Source organism: Lissotriton helveticus, chromosome 9 (assembly GCF_964261635.1).
Source record: "Lissotriton helveticus chromosome 9, aLisHel1.1, whole genome shotgun sequence".
In the NCBI taxonomy this organism is placed as follows: Eukaryota; Metazoa; Chordata; class Amphibia; order Caudata; family Salamandridae; genus Lissotriton; species Lissotriton helveticus.
In genome coordinates, this window is record NC_136070.1 from 929442416 (window position 1) to 929460440 (window position 18025).

The following is an 18025-nucleotide window of genomic DNA, read 5'->3' on the forward strand; positions in this document are numbered from 1 at the left end:
AAGGATGACGTCTTAGCAATATCGATTGGGAAAAACCCACCCTCTGCATGGAACTAGGTGAAAGGTTTAGCCCATAAAAGGCTATAATCCTTATAAGGCGTTATGTCCATACAAGGCAGTCTGTCCATATTTGGAGTTATGTCCTTATACAGCTCGTTCATATGAAATGACGGGGAGATGATGTAGGGAAAGTGTACGCTGTTCCCTGGACTTATATCAGGGTACCAATATGAAATATAACAGAAGCTAGGGCTGGGAAAGCAGGAAACTTCAAGCACTACATAGGGAATTATCTGGAAACGTTTAACTCAAAAGCAATACCACATATAAACATAGGACCTTCAGACCCACTCATCAGTTCACTTTCTGGACCAGCGGAAGAACTATGAGGACTGCCTGCTTTGTACTTCAGAAGACGTCGTTGCTGTACCTGGAAACACTGTTCTGCTGCCTGTAGCCTGCCTTGAACCTCAGAGGCCTGCCCTGCTATTATGGTGACTCCAAAGCTAGTTGGCTGTCCTGATCATAGCCTCGGGTCAGGAAAGGCTCCCGCCACATTTAACCTGCACCTGGACCCAGCCTGAGTGAGTCCTAAACCCTCAAGTGGTGCCCCTCCATTCCTGGACCCTTGGTGGTGGGGCTTAAGGTGCCCAGATAGACAAAATCCCAAACTTGGGAGTTTAAACATATTTGGATAAAAACTGCTCTGAGAACAATGAGGAGAATGAGACCAACTTGCTTCTCTATCCACCCAAGGTGCATCGCTGGCCGGCTTGACTTAACAACAGCTCCTGCTACGTTCTTCTTCGCAGCAAAAAAATCCTGTTCTGCAATCTTTCACCAAGAGCGGTATTTGGGCTCATGGAACGTTTGTCAGCTACAACCTCCAGCCTCGTTCCGCTGAAGATTTTCGACTTTCATAAAAGTGACTACGTTCAGACGAAGAAATCTTCAATACGACTTTGTCCTACAGCTCAACGACAACGAAGCTCCCTCTTCGGACTCTGCCAGCAGCACTGCCCTGCTGAACTTTATCTTCGCACCACTTTTAACTTCAAATTTCTTTGAAGTCTGAAGGTAAGTGCCGTCCAGGCCCAGTGCACTTCTTCTGTCCTTCCTACGCTCCATTGCGGTGAGCCATATATTTCGACTTTGACCCTGTCTCGTGCTACTAGTTGGCTTTGCACTTATAACTTTTAGGTGCTAGTGTTTACCTTCACCTTAAAAAAATCATTTCTTCGGTTCTACTGATTGGATTTTTGTTGTTTTTGTGTAAAATATTTCATTCAAATTCACTCTACTTTTCTAAATTGGTGTGGGACTTTTCTTGTGCTGTGTTTCCACTTTATTGCTGTTTGTGTGCTGCATAAATAATTTACATATTGCCTCTAAGTTAAGCCTAACTGCCTTTGTGCCAAGCTACCAGAGAGTTAAGCACAGGTTAATTTAGTGGCTTCTGTGTTTCACCCTGACAGGGACTGTGGCTGTAACTGGAGTGGGGTTAACACCCCACTCTAACGACAGCCCAAATTCTCACAGCGACCAAAAGAAAAATACTGTCCTGGAGGGCTTGTCTCTTACATTTGTCCTCTTGCCAAGGTGTCTGTACAATGTGAAGCTGAAATTAGGCCCTTCCAGATCCTGTGAAAGAGAAGAAGATAGCTGTCCCACTGGGCCAGAAGAGAACCAAGCATAGTCCGGAATTCTACTTTCTGTCTCCTTTCCCACCAGACTGCTGGGATGTAGAAGCTGACTGGATAGTTTGGGTTGGATGTGAGACCATCTGGTAAAAGTCTTACCCTTTTCTCTTGTATTGGTTGGATCTCTTCTTTCATCTCTCCCAAGCCCTCTCTTTACAACGAAAGGACTGTTTTGTTTCTGTTTTTTAAAGGATACCAGAAAATGGCATTCTCAGAAGACAACTACTCTGTGCAGTGTCCACCTTCCAGTTAATTAAGTGCCAATGTCTCCTGGCCGCCACAGACTCATCTATTGCCATGGCAGAGGCTCTCAAATTATCGAACATGATATCCGCAAAGACTAAGCCTGAATTTCCATGTTGTCGTGTAACTGAGAGAAGTTGTCACCCATGTGTATTTAGGCAGCTAAAGATTGATAATATTTAGCTAAGGACTGTGCGGCATGTACTGCATTAATTTCAGCTCTAAAGGCCAGATTCATACCTACCTGCATGAGCTCTCTTAAGAACCCATTCCATCTTCTTACCCACCTGATCAGATAACACAAAGTCCTGAGTGAGAAGGTAATGTTTGACCACAATGTTTGCAAGAAGAAGATCCACAATCAAGGGCTGTAGTAGCTCAGTCTCTACTTTCTCCTATAGAATAATCAGGGCCACTATAACAGTGAGATTCTGCAGCTGTATTGTTTTTCATATAATGACGGATTTGTCACATTTGCCAGATAATCCCTAATCTGCTGCATAATATGCAGAGTTTAGCAAAGAAATTGCTTCTAGTTCAGACAGGTCAAAAGTTACTAAAAATGCAGCACCATGTATTGACACTCACTAGAAGGCCTCCACAAACATTGACTGGTCACCTTGCATTTTCCTATTGATGCATGTGGGTGTGAAGCTGGTATTAATGAGGTGAATCCATTACCCATATGGTAATAATATGGGTAAAACTAACATAATCATTAAGTAATATTATCATACAATGTGCTGCATTATGCCACATAATTTGCCTTTTCTTGTTGCATAATCTAGTCACCCCTACTGCATATTTGGGTCCTCCTCTGCTGAATAATCCCAGTGGCCTTGGATATAATCTACACATAAATGTGGGAAGTGAGACTGTCAGTGTCCTTTTGTGGCTTATTTAGAAGATTGTGAATCACAGGATTTTGAAAAGAGGGCCCATGGAAGTGTGGCGACCATACTTCAATAGTGCTAGGCTGCTCCACTTCTGTGGGTAGCTGTAGGTCTGAGGAAATGTATGAAATCACTGGCTTAGGATCCTGCTTCAGAATATGTTTTACTCAAGGGCCAGAAGGATCACCAGCAAACCCTATATCCTCGTCCTCATATTCAGGAGCAGATGAAGAGGAGACAGCATAAACGGATCTGCCTGAAGAAAGAAGAGATCCATGGGGAGGACAGCCTCTTCTGCAATGTTGGTTATACGCCTCCGATAAGGACTTGACCATATCCTACAAATGCCTCTCCAAGATCGGGGAAGAATGAGAAGCACTGCCCCTGACCCCATGTGAATATCTCTTGTGAGATGGAGAGGTATGGTTCCCATGCAGTAGGATATCTAGATGTATTCAGAAGTGAAAGTTATACTGATTAACAGGAGCAATGCACCTAATGTAGATAATCAGGGGTCCTGAACTAAGTGACCCACAAGTACCAGTGGCAGATCACTTAAAGTCCTTCAAGAGCCTCCCTCCTGTAATTTAGGAATGCTAGCCAGATGCTAAGCACCCCCCAAAACCACTAAACTAAGGAAAGTAAGTTCTTAGAACTCAATAAAACTGGCATATTGGATTCATTCAAATGTCTTTGAAAGGTAGAGCAGTGTAATGACTCTGTAACTATGAGGATGGCGCTTAACTAGGCCAGTTAATGCCCCCAGACCGTATTTATTTGCTCCTAAGGGCTGAAACATCAGCCACCTTGTAGACTGGAAACAACGTGGTGCATCTTACTACCGCATTATAACTACCTTTGACCAATTAAAACATTGTTTTGTGGCTCTGTCAGGAGAAGCAGAATTACAGTGCACTAGCTCCCACTCTAACAGGAACTCTGCCTTGCGGTGCCACCAGCAGTCACTGGGAGAAAATAGAAAAACGGGGTGCACTAGCAACCACTGAAGATAGAAACACTCTATGAGGTGGCCCTCACTGCCACTAAGAGAAGCAAAAATTAGGAGGACAAGTAACCAATCCTCCGGATAGGTCACTGGAAATAATTGGTGTTTTTAGAAAGTTTTCTTCACCTAATCTAGTCCTCAGATCTATCAACTCAGTTTGTTTTTTAGGTAGGCATACCAATGCGTTATTGGACATGGCTAGCAACATATTGCCCTCCATCCCAGCGGAACTTAGGGCCGCATTAGCTCCAATGATACATGACGGCAGGATGTAGCCAAGTATGTATTCTGCGGTGGTCTGGACCAGTGCTTAATTTGTAAAAAACATAAGTGCCAGGGCTCTCGTCAGAAGGCCACTGCAGTTTGTATCACACATTACCACTGCCAGAGCGCTACCAATGATAGTAACACAACCACTAACCATCACACTCCTCAAGCATGATGATTCAGACTATTTCATGCCCCCTAAGCTATAAGAATGGCTTGGGCGGCAGGTAATAGTCATTATTAATGTATATTGAATTCATATTTGCTTGTTGTTGTGGTCATCTCTTAATTTGCCAGACAGCGACACCTTGTGGCAGAAAGTCACAAGCGTTGGTGTTGACAATTAAGTGCCGTTGCTGAGCACTGGAAACCACTCACTCAATTTAAGCACTGGTCTGGACAAAAATGGCTGTTAGCACCAGTGATGTGGTCAGAGGTCAGTCCTTGGATGAGATCAACTGGGTTTTCATGAGATGTGCAGCGTTCCTAAAGGAAATGTCCTTTGATGGCTCCAGGCTATTCGGAGTAAAGGCTGTTTCTGTGCTGCACTGCCAGGCCTTCAAAACTGACCTCAAAGTTCTCCTCCTTCAAAGACACTTCCAAATCTAATTCACACCCTCTCTGCTATCTGAAGGAAGACCCTCCATTATAGAGAATCCTTTTCTCCATGACTTTGGAAGTGCCTTCCCAGTGTGTTCTGCCATTCATTGCAGTATTATCCTTCTACCTGTGTTTGGTACTCTTTTGTAACATGCACACGTCACTTTTCTCTTGTAACACACTGGTTGCTACCTCTTACATTTTGTTTGCTTTAGATACTTGCACAAGTGCCACCATTGACTACCTAACGTTTGTTCATGTGTTTGAGTGTCTGCCTTATATAGCAGTATTATACCTCTACTTGTACTTTGTATGCTTTTGTCACCTGCACACATGTCACTTTTTCCTCCTGTAATGCACCGTTTGCTACCTCTTATATTTTGTTTGCTTACAATTGTCACTTTTGCCTCATGTAACGTAACGTTTGCTTTTGTAATTTGTTCACTTGTAATGTTCTCCTCATGTATCAGATCTGTTCCTTTTGTGAAGCGCTCGGACACCTTTGGGTAAAGTCTGCGCTATATAAAAACGCATAAAATAAATAAATTAAGTAAAAAAGGACAGTCGGAGGGACTCCGATCTCTGAAACTGTTGACAACAGCTAAACAATTTCCTCACAAGTAAAGAAAACCCAGAGGCTGTTCCAGGTGTCTATAGAAAACAACAACCCTCTCAATCTGTACTGCAATAACTTACACAGCCCTTTCAAAGCCAAGGAGAAGGTGAAATGAGAAACTGTTCAAACCAGTAGGGGCAACAATCCTCCATTTCTTCATCCCCTGCTGAAGCATCTATCAAGCCTCTTTAGTTTGTATTTTCAGACTCAGGTGTTGCTGGTAGGAGGCACAATGCAGAATTACTCTAGCTAGAGATTTACCACACAAATTGTGCAACTGGGATACATACCCTTCATTTCCTCCCCTTTTCATTTTCCCCCCATGATGAAGCAAAATTTGGAGAAGCACTCTGAAATCCTTATGCAGGAAGTCAACCTTCTGCTGTCCAAGGGTGCCACTGAGTGGATACCAGACTCGAAGAAGGGAGGAGGATACTACTTGCTTAACTTCCTTTTTTGTAGTCAGGACAGATTCTTCAGGCCTATTTTGGACCTTTGCATGCCAAATCGTTTTCTGATGAAGGACAGGTTGAACATGCTTACTCTGGCTCAGATCCTGTAAACTCTGGACCCAGGAGACTGGATGACATCCTTGAACTGGAGAAAATATATTTCCATATACCTGTTCTTCAGTCCTTGGGCACTACCTGCAGTTCAGGTGAGCCAGGAACATCTTACCAAGCTCCCCTTCAGCCATAACTTGGCTGTTTATTAAAGTGATGCTGGTAGCTGGTGCCCATTTTCTCAGGTCAGGAGTGCATGAATTCCTGAGCCTCAATGACTGCCTGGTAATGGCATGCTTCCACAGTCAGACATAGAACACCTTCGGACAACTGCCAAACTCCTAACATCCTTGGGGTGTCAAGATCAAGGAGTCGGAGTCCCACTTGAGTCCCATGCATAGATTTCTATTCATTAGGGCAATTCTGGATATGGTGGCATTCAATCAATCAATCAATTAATCAATTAATCAGTGATTTGTAAAGTACGACAAATCACATGTGAGGGTCTCAAGGCACTGAGGTTGCTGCTTGCTTTGCGGTGATCCTCTCATTTGAATAGCCAAGTTTTGAGTCCTTTCCTAAATTGCTGGAGGGATGGTGTGGTCCTGAGGTGCAGGGGGAGGTAATTCCACGCTTTGGCCATCAGTTGTGAGAAGGAGCATCCTCTGCTGTTGCTTTGGCGGATCAGTGGGGTGTCTGTGAGAAAGATAGAGGCGGATCGTAGGTGTCTGGTTGGTTGGTGCAAGGTAAAGCATTTGTTGATGTAAGCTGGTCTTTCGTTTTGCAGAGCTTTGTATGTGTGAGTCAACATCTTGAAATTACATCTCTTCTGGATCGGGATCCAATGTAGCTTCTAGAGGTGAGGTGTGATGTGGGTTCATCTGGGAGGTCAAGGATGAGTCTGGCCACTGAGTTTTGTATTGTTTGTAGTCTCTTCAGGAGGCGTACGGTGATTCCTACGTAAAATCTGTTCCCGTAGTCCAGCCTGTTGGAGACGAGGGCCTGCATGACAGTCCTTTTGGGGTTGACTGGAAGCCACCTGAAGATCTTGCGGAGGATGCATCGGGTGTGGAAGCAGGCGGACAAGACTATGTTTATCTGTTTCGTCATGAAAAGCTGGCTGTCCGTGATGATGCCAAGGATGCAGGCATGGCCTGTCGGGGAGAGGGGTGGGCAGAGTTCAGCATTCCACCATTTGTCATTCCATGGAGAGGTATTGTTCCCAAAGATGAGGACTTTCGTCTTGTTCGTGTTGAGCTTGAAACAGTTATCCTTCATCCAGTCTGTGATGTTCATCATACATCTGTGGAAGTTAGCTCTGGTGGTGGAGGGGTCTTCTGACAGTTAGATGTTAAGCTGGGTGTCGTCGGACTAGGAAATTATGTTGAATCCATTTGTTCTTACGGTGCTGACTCTGGGGGTTATGTAAGTGTTGAAGAGGGTGGGGCTGAGGGAGGATCTTTGGGGGATGCCGCAGACGATCTTGTTGGGTTCTGAGGTGAACGATTGGAGACTGATTCTCTGGGTTCTTCCAGTGAGGTAGGAGGCAATAAATTTGAGGGCTTCTCCCTGGATTCTAATGTGATGAGGTCTGGTGCTCAAGATGTGATGAGAGACGGGGTCAAAGGTGGCTGACAGGTCCAGGAGGAATCAAGGTTTTTCCTCAGTTGTGGCAAGTCCAGGACATTCAAGATATGATCCTGATGTTTCAGGATCAGTTGTGCGTTTTGCTGTGGATGGCTCTGAGGCTTTTTGGTCTCATAGCCTTATGTACCCTCCTCATGCTGGATGCCAGGAGGCAGTTGTAGGCGCTGCAGTTGAACCTCAGACCCAAGTGGGCCTAGCATTGAGGTTCCTTCTCTGACTCCATTTCGATCTTGAGGAGAGGGCACAAGATCCACAGTGGTGGTTAGCAGACTCCTACCTGACCTGAGGCACGCCATCTCTGCTGAGCTGGGGGCAGCTGAGAGATATGGAGATAAAAGGCCACTAGTCTGGCAAAGAGCGAGATTCACATACATTATTTGTACATTCACGTGATCCGTCTGGCCCTAACAATCTTTCTGTTATCCATTAAACCGTGACTGGTGCAGGTCCTCACTGACAACACTACTGCTGTCTGGTATTGCAAACAGGGCAGAGTGAAACCTTGATCCTGTGTCACAAGGCGTTACTCCTCTGGAAGTGGATGGAACAGCAGAATATCTTCTTGGCTGCCAACCACCTAGCGGGGTCTCTGAGAAGGTATCATCTGAAGGACCACAAGTGTTATCTTCCTCCTAAGGTGGTGCAGGGCATCTTTGATCAATGTGTATGCCCTGGCTAGATCTGTTTGCCACCAATGATAATGTGCAGTGTCAGCAATTATGTGCAATCCAGCCAGACAGGATGGAAAGACACTTGGATGCATTTCCAATGCTAACTTTCAAGCATCAAATTTGTGGACGATTAAGACAGGACAGGCCTGTGTCATTCTCATTGTCAGGAACGTGTGTTACCCAGAGCTTCTGACCTTGAGCATTTGTGCTCTGATAAGACTTACAGTTCAGGAGGATCTTGTGAAGGGGGACCGCCTGTCCCTGCAACAGGGTAGGGAAATGCATCTGAGTCACGCCTACCTGCATCTTCATGTGTCGATTGAGTGGTAGCAACTAAATGAGTCTGACTTACTAAGCAAGGTGGTTGATGTTATTCTTGTGGTCAGATACCCTCCCATGAAGATAATCTATGGTGAGCATTGGTACAATGTGTTGCCTGGTGTGGTTCCCAAAACACTGAACACTTACAAGCCACACTTTCTGATGTCCATTTGTGCCTTGCAGCGGGCACAGGGAAAGGTTATTTATTGGCCTTGTGAGTCTTTCTGTGCTTACCTGACTAGCCGTTTGAGTTTATTTCACCAGTGGTGATGGATGTTATAAATGATTTGACTCACATATATCCCACCAAACCATATATTATGCCTTAATGTGACCTGAACTTTGACTTGACATTTCTCATGTGCACAACCTTTGATTCTAGGCTCAGTGGTACCTTAAGGCTCATAACACTAAACCCAATCTTGCACATTGCAATTAGGTCAGTACACAATGTGAATGAACTACAGGTGCCCTACACCGCGCTTCTTTCAAGTCAAATTGGTACTAAGGACCCAGGCATCCTTCAGGACAAAAGTTGTGACACCCTTCCATGTGGACCAAATGATCACTCTGACAACTTTGTTTGCCACGCAACAAACCTAGAAAGAGAAAGAGAGACTTCATTGCCTTGACCCTAAGAGGGACCTCAACGTTTAAAGTAACTGCACAAAGGACCGTTGCACAGATATTCAGCGCTTTACGAGATTAACTGGTGTAAAGAAAGGCAAGGTGGTGCAGAAGAGGATCTTGTCAAGGTGTATAGTCCTCTGAATCAAAGTATGCTGCATACTTGCCAAGAAGTATCGCCTTGAAGGCCTGTGGGCTCACTGCACCAGGGCCAAGACCACTACTATGGCTTTGATGCAAAGAGTGCATCTTCTAGACATCTCGCCAGGCTGCCATGTGGCACTTGGTGCATATATTCATGAAGCAATAAATAATGCCTTAACAGGTATATCTGGTATGAAGGTCACTTCACCCACTCTGTTCTGTAGGAATTTTTGGTCTGAGTCCATTCTCCAGACCCTTTTTGGGACGTACTTCTATAGTTTCTATTCTTGTAGGTGAGGAATCTGCATTTAGAAGTATTAGTCAGAAGAAAAAAGTTACTAATTTTCGGTAAGGCTATTTCTGGTGGGCACTATTATACAATAGGTCTCTCACTATCTACCTCCTTAACATCTAAAAAGTCCCAAGTTAGAAGATCAGTTCACTGTCTAATACAATTTGTTTTATCTACAATAAGCGGAAGTCAGAAGGGGTGGTGTTTATATGTGGCTCCACTCCGTCCCTCTCTGGGCATTATGGAGTCACTGCCAAGCCACACAGCACCACTTATTGGAGTGTGGGAGCATGGTCAAAATAATTCCCTGGATCTAGTCTGGCACTTGGGTATATACTAAAGGTGAAGGATGTGCGGTTAGATAGAGTATCCACCAGAAAGAGGTTTACCGAAAGTAAGTATCTTGTTTATCATGAATCACCCACAATCATTTGTACTGGCTCTTCAATTGATTTTTGTATTTCTTTATCTACAGCTCACACTTGCTCTCAAGCTAGAGTTGCACAATATAAATAACAGTACATCGATACATACGTTTATGTGCTTGGCGAATTTTCAAAATATATGACTCAAGAGATAGTGAGGTAAAAACAAGTGTGATTACTCATTGTAGTAATTCTGGAAACCTTAGCCCTTGTATCACAATAGTCCAGTTAAACATCTGCAGTTGTCCCTGCAAAGTGTCTACATTAATCCGTCCCTCATACTACAGGATAAAGAGAACTGAGTTAAAAGGAGCTCCGTGAACAAGTGAAAGGAGAAGGCAAAAGCCCTCATCATTTGGACTGGGTGGTAAATGCCTCAGGGTTTTCATTTTGAAAAAAACCTGATGGGGCACAGTCTCCAACACCCATTCATAGACACGCCTTGCCTATAAGTGAAGGGACGGAAGGATCAGCAGCAGTATAGTTACTAAGGGACAGCTTATAATTAAGGGGGTCAGCTAGAGATTGGTGTAGCGGAAGCACATCTATAAATAAGTGGTGCTGATCTGCTGCCAAACCTCTGGTTCTCCTGCTCTGTTTAGATTTATGGTAAGTGCTGGCTTTATGGTGGCCTCGCCTCACCTGGCTTCGTCAAGTAGCAATGACCCTCACTTCCCCTATCTAGGTTGGGGCAACCAACATGGTGGCCCCTGGCAGGGGATAAGTACAGTAGACTTCACACTCTGGGAGAAAACTCTGCATGTCTGTGTAATTGCTAGTTTGTTTTAAAACACAAAATCCAGCTACGGGAGTTGGTTTAACAAAAACGAAAGGCTTTGCCAAACTGGCGTAAAGTTGGTGCCTACAATACTACTACTGCAATAGGGACTGTGGCACTGCCGACTGTCACACTGTAATGATATACACCTCATTCTTTTACGATAAACCTTTTTTAACTGCTTATCCAATACATGATTAAATTGTCTGTTATTGTATGCACTATGTATTATATATCATGTATGGACATTGCTATATATTGCACCTTTGTAAATACTATGTTTTTTAACTGAGAGAAGTTTTTATCCTCCATCCCATTTTACAACGTTTTTATACTTTTATGATATTGTATATCGAATAAAGTTATATACAATACAATAGGGACTCCACTAGAGCCACAGAGATCTCTGCCTACTTGGGAAGGATTTAAAAATTAAGGTCCTCTGTCTGGGCTCGGGAGCGGAGGTCATAGACTCCCCTGACCTGGTAGACTGGACACCAGACTGCACATGAGCTCATGAAACTAGTAAATATCAATTCTAGAATAAACCATAAACATATAATTTTCCTGTTTTCTTCACATTTTGTAGAAAAAGTTTGGGTTCACGAATCAAAATCTGGTAGCATCGGTATCCGATATTTTCACTGCTGGGACAGAAACCACTAAGGGAAGCCTCCAGTACAGCCTGTTGGTGATGGCAAAATATCCACACATTCAGGGTAAGTGACTGCTGTATGTTCACCAAAGTGTAAACCGTTTGTGGTAGTAAAATATCCGTACATTTGTGTTAGAAAATCTTCACATACCGTTCCTACTAGAGATTTCTGGTGAGGTTAAATGGCGTGCTTTCTCGTAGGAAGGGATACAATCAGAATTTTTTTTAATACAGGCTGCTGGTGATGGCAAAAATGAGTAGATGTTCAGAGTAAGGAATCTCCTCATATAATAAATAAATATTTACTTATTTGTTTAACTGATGTAGCTTGGATACAGCCTCTTAACAGTGCTTCTGAATGCTGAGATTTAAGACCTAGACTAATCCCTCAAGTCAGTTGAATGAGTGCCGGCAAGAGGTTTGCCACTACATACCTGGCAACTCACCCTCATTTGACAAGTGTCAGCTTTTTCACTCCCATTATTCTTGACTAACAAAATGGCTCAAAAACCTCCAATGGGGTCACCCCTTTTTCAAAGCTAAACGACCCTGCAGAAGCTGTCCATTCCCCAACCACTTTATAGGGATATCCTCTTAAACGTCTTATTTGCCCACCATTAAAGAGTCAACAGATTGACGGGTATGCTACTGCCTTCCAGAATTGGTGGTATGGAGGCCTTCTATTTATGGATTTAATTGAGTCGATATCCTTGATTCTGCCAAACTGGTGAGAGCAGTCACCTTTATTTCAATCTCACATTTTCTTAGCATTCTTCAGAAATCTTACAATAAATCCCATGATCGTTTCACAGTTCTATGTTAGAACGTTTTTACATCCTCATGTGTATGTCCTGAAGTGTAGACACAGTGGGCTATTCATTAATGTAACTTACAACTGTGAGTAATTCACAGTTGTAAGTTTAATTTTATGCATTCAAGTACATTTACCACTTTTGGCTATTTAGAATTTATGAGTAATCTAGTCAAGACATTTCTAAAGTGCATGGCTAACCCACTGGGCCTTCCAGCGCTGTACAGCCCTATCTAGATTGTATTTTCCCATAATTAGATATATAGCAAGGTTTACAATTGCTTAATACATCTCAGTTCCTCTTGAGATCTTGTGTATCTTCTCAGGCAAGGAGTTCCATAGTCTGGGAACCAGATATGGGACACTCCACCACTTCTAGCCTTCAGGACCATAGTGGTAACCAATTGATATGAGTCAAATCCTGTTTGGAGTGTGTGGTCGTATTGGATGATTTACTAGTTGAGGACCCTTATTGTGTAAAGTTCAGTGTGCCATACAGAGTACTTTACAATGAATCCTCTGTTGAATAGGTAGCCGGTGAAGAGAGTCTAGCGAGCGGTTATTAGCATGTGTTTTGGAATCTTTAGCAGGAGGTGAGCCTCCTCATTGTGCACCACCTGCAGTCTTCTTACCACATATTGTGGACTGCTAAGTTAAGGAGAATTGCCGTAATTTAAACGCAGGAGAATTAGGGCCTGGACCACAAATCTCTGTGATAAAAGGGGTAGAAGCTCTAAGATTCTTCTAAACATTCTCAGGGTGCCAAAACAATTGGTTGCCAATGTCCGTACTTGTGCTTCTAAGGTGCGTTTATTGTCCAGCCAAATGGCCAGATTTGTTACTGTATTTTTGGAGATGGGGAGACTACCTAGAGAGTCTGACCAGCACATCGCTGACCAACAGTTGAAATCATAGCCAGCCACAATCACTGCCATTTTGTCCCCATTTAGCTCCAGACAACTTGCTGACATCCATTTTGCTACATCTTTTAAGCATGAGTTGGGCTGATTGGAGTTGAAAGATGTATTGGGTGTGAGAGAAATAACAATCTTTGAGTGTACAGGACTATTGTAAGGCCATGAGATTGTGCGCTCTCCGCCATAGGGTGTACATATAGATTGAATAACATAGTGCTCAAAGAAGAATCCCGAGGTACCCCACACATCAGAGGATAGGTCTTTGAATAGAACAGCTTCTCATAAACCTGAAAACTCCTTCCCTCTAGTAACAATGAAAACCAGTTCAAAGCAAAGTCGGCAACTCATGCCTGCTTCAGTCCCCGCAGTAAGACTGGATGTGATATAGTATCAAAAGTTACACTCAGATCCAGCAGTATTACTGTGGCTAACCACCCTGATCAATAATTTCTCTCAGTTCTTCCATGACTGCTAACAATGCAGTCTCTGTGCCGTGTCCTGGCCTGCAACCCATCTGAGTACAATGAAGCCTGCCTTGATTTTCGAGAAATGGCAATAGGTGGAATTTAACATGTTTTTCTAAGATTTTGCTTATCCCAGGCAGTAAGGATGTTGGCCTGCACCTTTCCTTTAATGTAGGGTCTAGCTATGTTTATTTTTAGTAAAGGCCTTACCACTGCTTGTTTCCAGGAAGGAGCACCACACCTCTCTGTAGAGAAAGATTCAGCAGTTTACTAATGAGGGGAAAATTGAATCTGCACCTTGTGAAATAATGAATGGAGGGGCAGGGTGAAATGGTGAGCCTGATTTTACTGATTTAATTAATCCTGCTAAATCTTCTTCACTAATAAGGGTAATTGCAGGAAAGGTTTCAACAGGCAAGATATCCCGATTACAAGACATCAAACTCTTTTATCCTATCACCTTATCTAAGAGCACAGCATATATATATCATTAACTTTTTTTTTTTAAAGATCGGCAGTTCATTATAGCGGCTCTCACATTTGCATAGTGAACATTTCCACTGGAATCCCCAAGAATTTTCTGTCTTAAATACCTTTTTCGTTTAACTAGATGCCTTGTCTATTTGTGATGCGTAGTAGGTTGAACATGATTCTCTGATAGCATAATGGTATTTTTTTTCAGATTTCTAAAATTCTGATTTACAATTTGAGGCATATGTTTTTCTCCAACTCCTTTTCCTCTGTTTACATTCCTACGGCAGTTTCTGTAAATGGATAGTAAACTTGCTTGGATTGACGACCACTTTTATGAACCCTAAGCGGAGTGTCCTTATCTAAGGAGGAGGCAATCCAACCATTACATTTTGTAATTTCCTCAATAATATCATTTTCTAGTTCAAGTTGGGTAGTTTAAAGGGTATGTTCCCATCTACTGAGGTCTAATTTCGACCAACATAAATCTAATTTCCTTAAATGTGAATGGAGGTTCTTTCCTCTAGACAGGAAAGAATAATAGGAATAAGTGGATGATTTGACCAAATCAATGTTTTAGGACTCATTACTGATGTGTTGTGAAGATTGCAGAAGATTGGGTCAAGTAGGTGATCTTTTTTGTGTGTAGGTTCCTCAAATGCCTAAATCAATTGTAAGGAAGCTAGGTCCTGTATAAGATTTCTTGTGTCTGCGCAACTGAGATCATGAAGATGTATGTTTACCGAAAGTCTTAAAGTTAGGATTTTTCTCAGTTTAGGAGTAGTAGGACTCCTAAACTGAGTAAAATCCTAACTTTAAGACTTTCGGTATTCACAGTAGGCATTTAGGAGTCCTTAGGTTAGGAGTCCTAAATGTACTACTCCTAAACTGAGAAAAATCCTAACTTTAAGACTTTTGGTATTCACAGAAGGCATTTAGGAGTCCTAAACTTAAGACTCCTAACTTCTGTGAATACCGAAATGAGTAAGTGCCTTCTGTGAATACCAAAATGGTAGTAAGTTTAGGATTTTGTCTTAAGATAGTTCTGTGAATCGGGCCCACTGTAACACCATACCATAGAAAATAATTGGAGTCTGGGACATGAAATGCTTGAAATGGAACCCCATTGGAAATAATGTTTAATTAAAATAACGTATTTGACTTTTTAAATTATAAAAAATATATATATATATATATATTACCTACTGGCGGTCGCCAGTAGGTATATATAGTTAGGATTTTTTCTCTATGGGTTTTTTGAAAATTCTATGTCTAATAACTTTGGCGTTTGTGGACGGAATTGGCTGAAATTTTCAGGAAAATGGCACATTTTGTTTCTGAGCAGCCCCTGAAAATTGGGGGGGGGGGTTCGTCCAGGGGGGGTCGAGAAAAAAGGGGGGTCCCAAAACGTGTTTTTAACATTGAGTTTTCCATAGGGCGGTTGGCCTCACTTTTAGCCCGAACGGCTGAATGGATTTGCACGAAACTTGGCAAAATTGTAGGGACTGGTAGCCCGATGTGCCTTTTGTAGGTCTCAATATATGTGCTACAGTGGATTTTGAGAAATTAACGTTTAAAAAAAGATATATATCTGTAACAGCGGACCGGGCAGCGCTCCAGGACGCGTACTTTTCGCGCAACGGAGCTTTGTGAAGCGAAGCTGATTGGTTCTCCGGCGTCTGTCAACATTCCAAACAGTCCGTAGCGGCCGCCATCTTGTCTCTCGGTAGGATCGAGAGACAAGAGGAGGCCAAAGCGAAGGGGCAAATGACCATAAGGGGGAATAGTAGATCCTCGCTGACCCCCTAGGTTTGATGTGGAGGTTTTAAAAGGGCCCCGCGGGGCAAAAAAAAATAATAATAATAATAATCGAACGGCTGAATGGATTTGCACGAAACTTGGCAAAATTGTAGGGACTGGTAGCCCGATGTGCCTTTGCTAGGTCTCAATATATGTGCTTCAGTGGATTTTGAGAAATTAACGTTCAAAAAAAGATATATATCTGTAACAGCGCACCGCTTCGCGTACTTTTCGCGTTACGGAGCTTTGCGAAGCGAAGCTGATTGGCTCTCCGGTGTCTGTAAACATTCCAAACAGTACGTAGCGGCCGCCATCTTGTCTCTCGGTAGGATCGAGAGACAAGAGGAGGCCAAAGCGAAGGGGCAAATGACCATAAGGGGGCATAGTAGATCCTCGCTGACCCCCTAGGTTTGATGTGGAGGTTTTAAAAGGGCCCCGCGGGGCAAAAAAAAAAAATAATAATAATAATCGAACGGCTGAATGGATTTGCACGAAACTTGGTAAAATATTAGGGACTGGTAGCCCGATGTGCCTTTGCTAGGTCTCAATATATGTGCTTCAGTGCATTTTGAGAAATTAATGTTCAAAAACAAGATATATATCTGTAACAGCGCTCCGCTTCGCGGAGATAAAATTATATCTGTATTACCTAGCTGTTGCTAACACCAGTTAGCGACGGCTAGTAGGAGATAGCGACCATCTTGGGCCCCACTTTGCATGTGAGTGATATTTATCACTAATGACATGCAAAGTAGGCATGCCAAGATGTTAGCGACTGGAAACAGTCGCTAACATCGCTATCTCCTATTATCAACTTTTGGAAATATTCGAGATAAGCGCGAATATCTCCAAAAAGTAACAGCTGCCCTGAGCAGTTCTTAGCCATGTTATCCAATGGGAGGTGGATAACATGGCTAAGAGCATTAGCTCGGTAATGCATGAATATCGCTGAGTTTTCAGCGATATTAATGCATTGCGGTCGTTTTTTATCGTATTTGCGATAAACCTTGATAATAGCAAGGTTTATCTGCGATAATTTCTGACGGTAAAAAAATCTTTGCAATGCATCGTTAGGGATAAATATCGCTTAACTTTGGTAATATGCCCCAACGTCTGTTAACGTTCGATTCGAAGGAAATCAGGAAGTGTTGAAAAACATTGTCTGCGCCATCTTGTCTTTTTTCAAATGCCACACTTTTGTCGTGCACGGCAGCCATTTTAGATGCCTTGACCAGACCCACTCTGTGCACGCTGTCGATCCTTAGCATGGCTCCCCACCCTGGCAAGCATCTCACCCAGGCAGTGGTCACCCCCGCTCTCTGTCTTATGCATGGGTAATAAACCTCCCCCCATCTGCGCTGCTCTTCCCTGAGAATCACACCCTGTGCCCGCCCGACACCTCCCTTTCGCCCTATTCACTACCGCACCCTCTGACACTCCTTTTCCTCTGTGTCCGATTGTCCAGGCCGGTCCTAGGCTATCAGCTAGCCCTGCAGATGTAGTTTATGGCCACAGCTGTAAAGAATCACCCCTCTTCAAAGGAGTTATAGTAGATCAAGGCCCACACTCGATGAGATCGATCACAGCAGAAGCGTTGCTATTATCTGAAAACCATCCTGTATTGTGATTGGGGAGGGGACCGAGCGTGAAGCGGAAGATTCCAGGGATGACTCTTTGTACATCAAAGTTTTTACAATTATGTGTCACATTAAAAATATATAGCACTCCGACAAAGTAGTAAGATTATAAAACTTTAATAATTTATAGATATATACAAGAAAACAAAAATAGTAATAACATATAAACATTTTTAGGGAAAAACAACGAAGTAGCGGTCGGCTGTGCGAATAGTCCCAACGCAGCACAACTTCCAGATTTCCGGCGTGGGGCGTCGCGGGGGGTGGGTCATCAGTAGCAAACTGTTGTGCGAATAGTTCCAAGGCAGCAGAACGCGCCGAAATCTAGATGACACGAAAGTGATGTCTAGTAAGTTGCCACCCAGCAAATAACGGCGTGGGGCGTCGCGGAGGGTGGGTCATCAGTAGCAAACTGTTGTGCGAATAGTTCCAAGGCAGCAGAACGATGGCACCAAGGTGATGTCCAGTAAGTTGCCGCACTGGTTTTGGTATCCTACAATGCTGCTCCGAATAACGGCGTGGGGCGCCCCGGGGGAG

General features: G+C 43.3%; 1 protein-coding gene across 1 annotated transcript in view; it reads left to right on the top strand.

Annotated features, from left to right (window-relative positions):
- LOC144783063 (cytochrome P450 2C5-like) overlaps positions 1–18025 on the top strand; it is a 524719-nt gene that overhangs the window by 273142 nt on the left and 233552 nt on the right. Inside the window, exon 8 of the mRNA XM_078662233.1 lies at positions 11323–11452. Within this exon, the coding sequence (XP_078518359.1) occupies positions 11323–11452 (130 nt within the window). The remainder of the gene's footprint in view (positions 1–11322; positions 11453–18025) is intronic.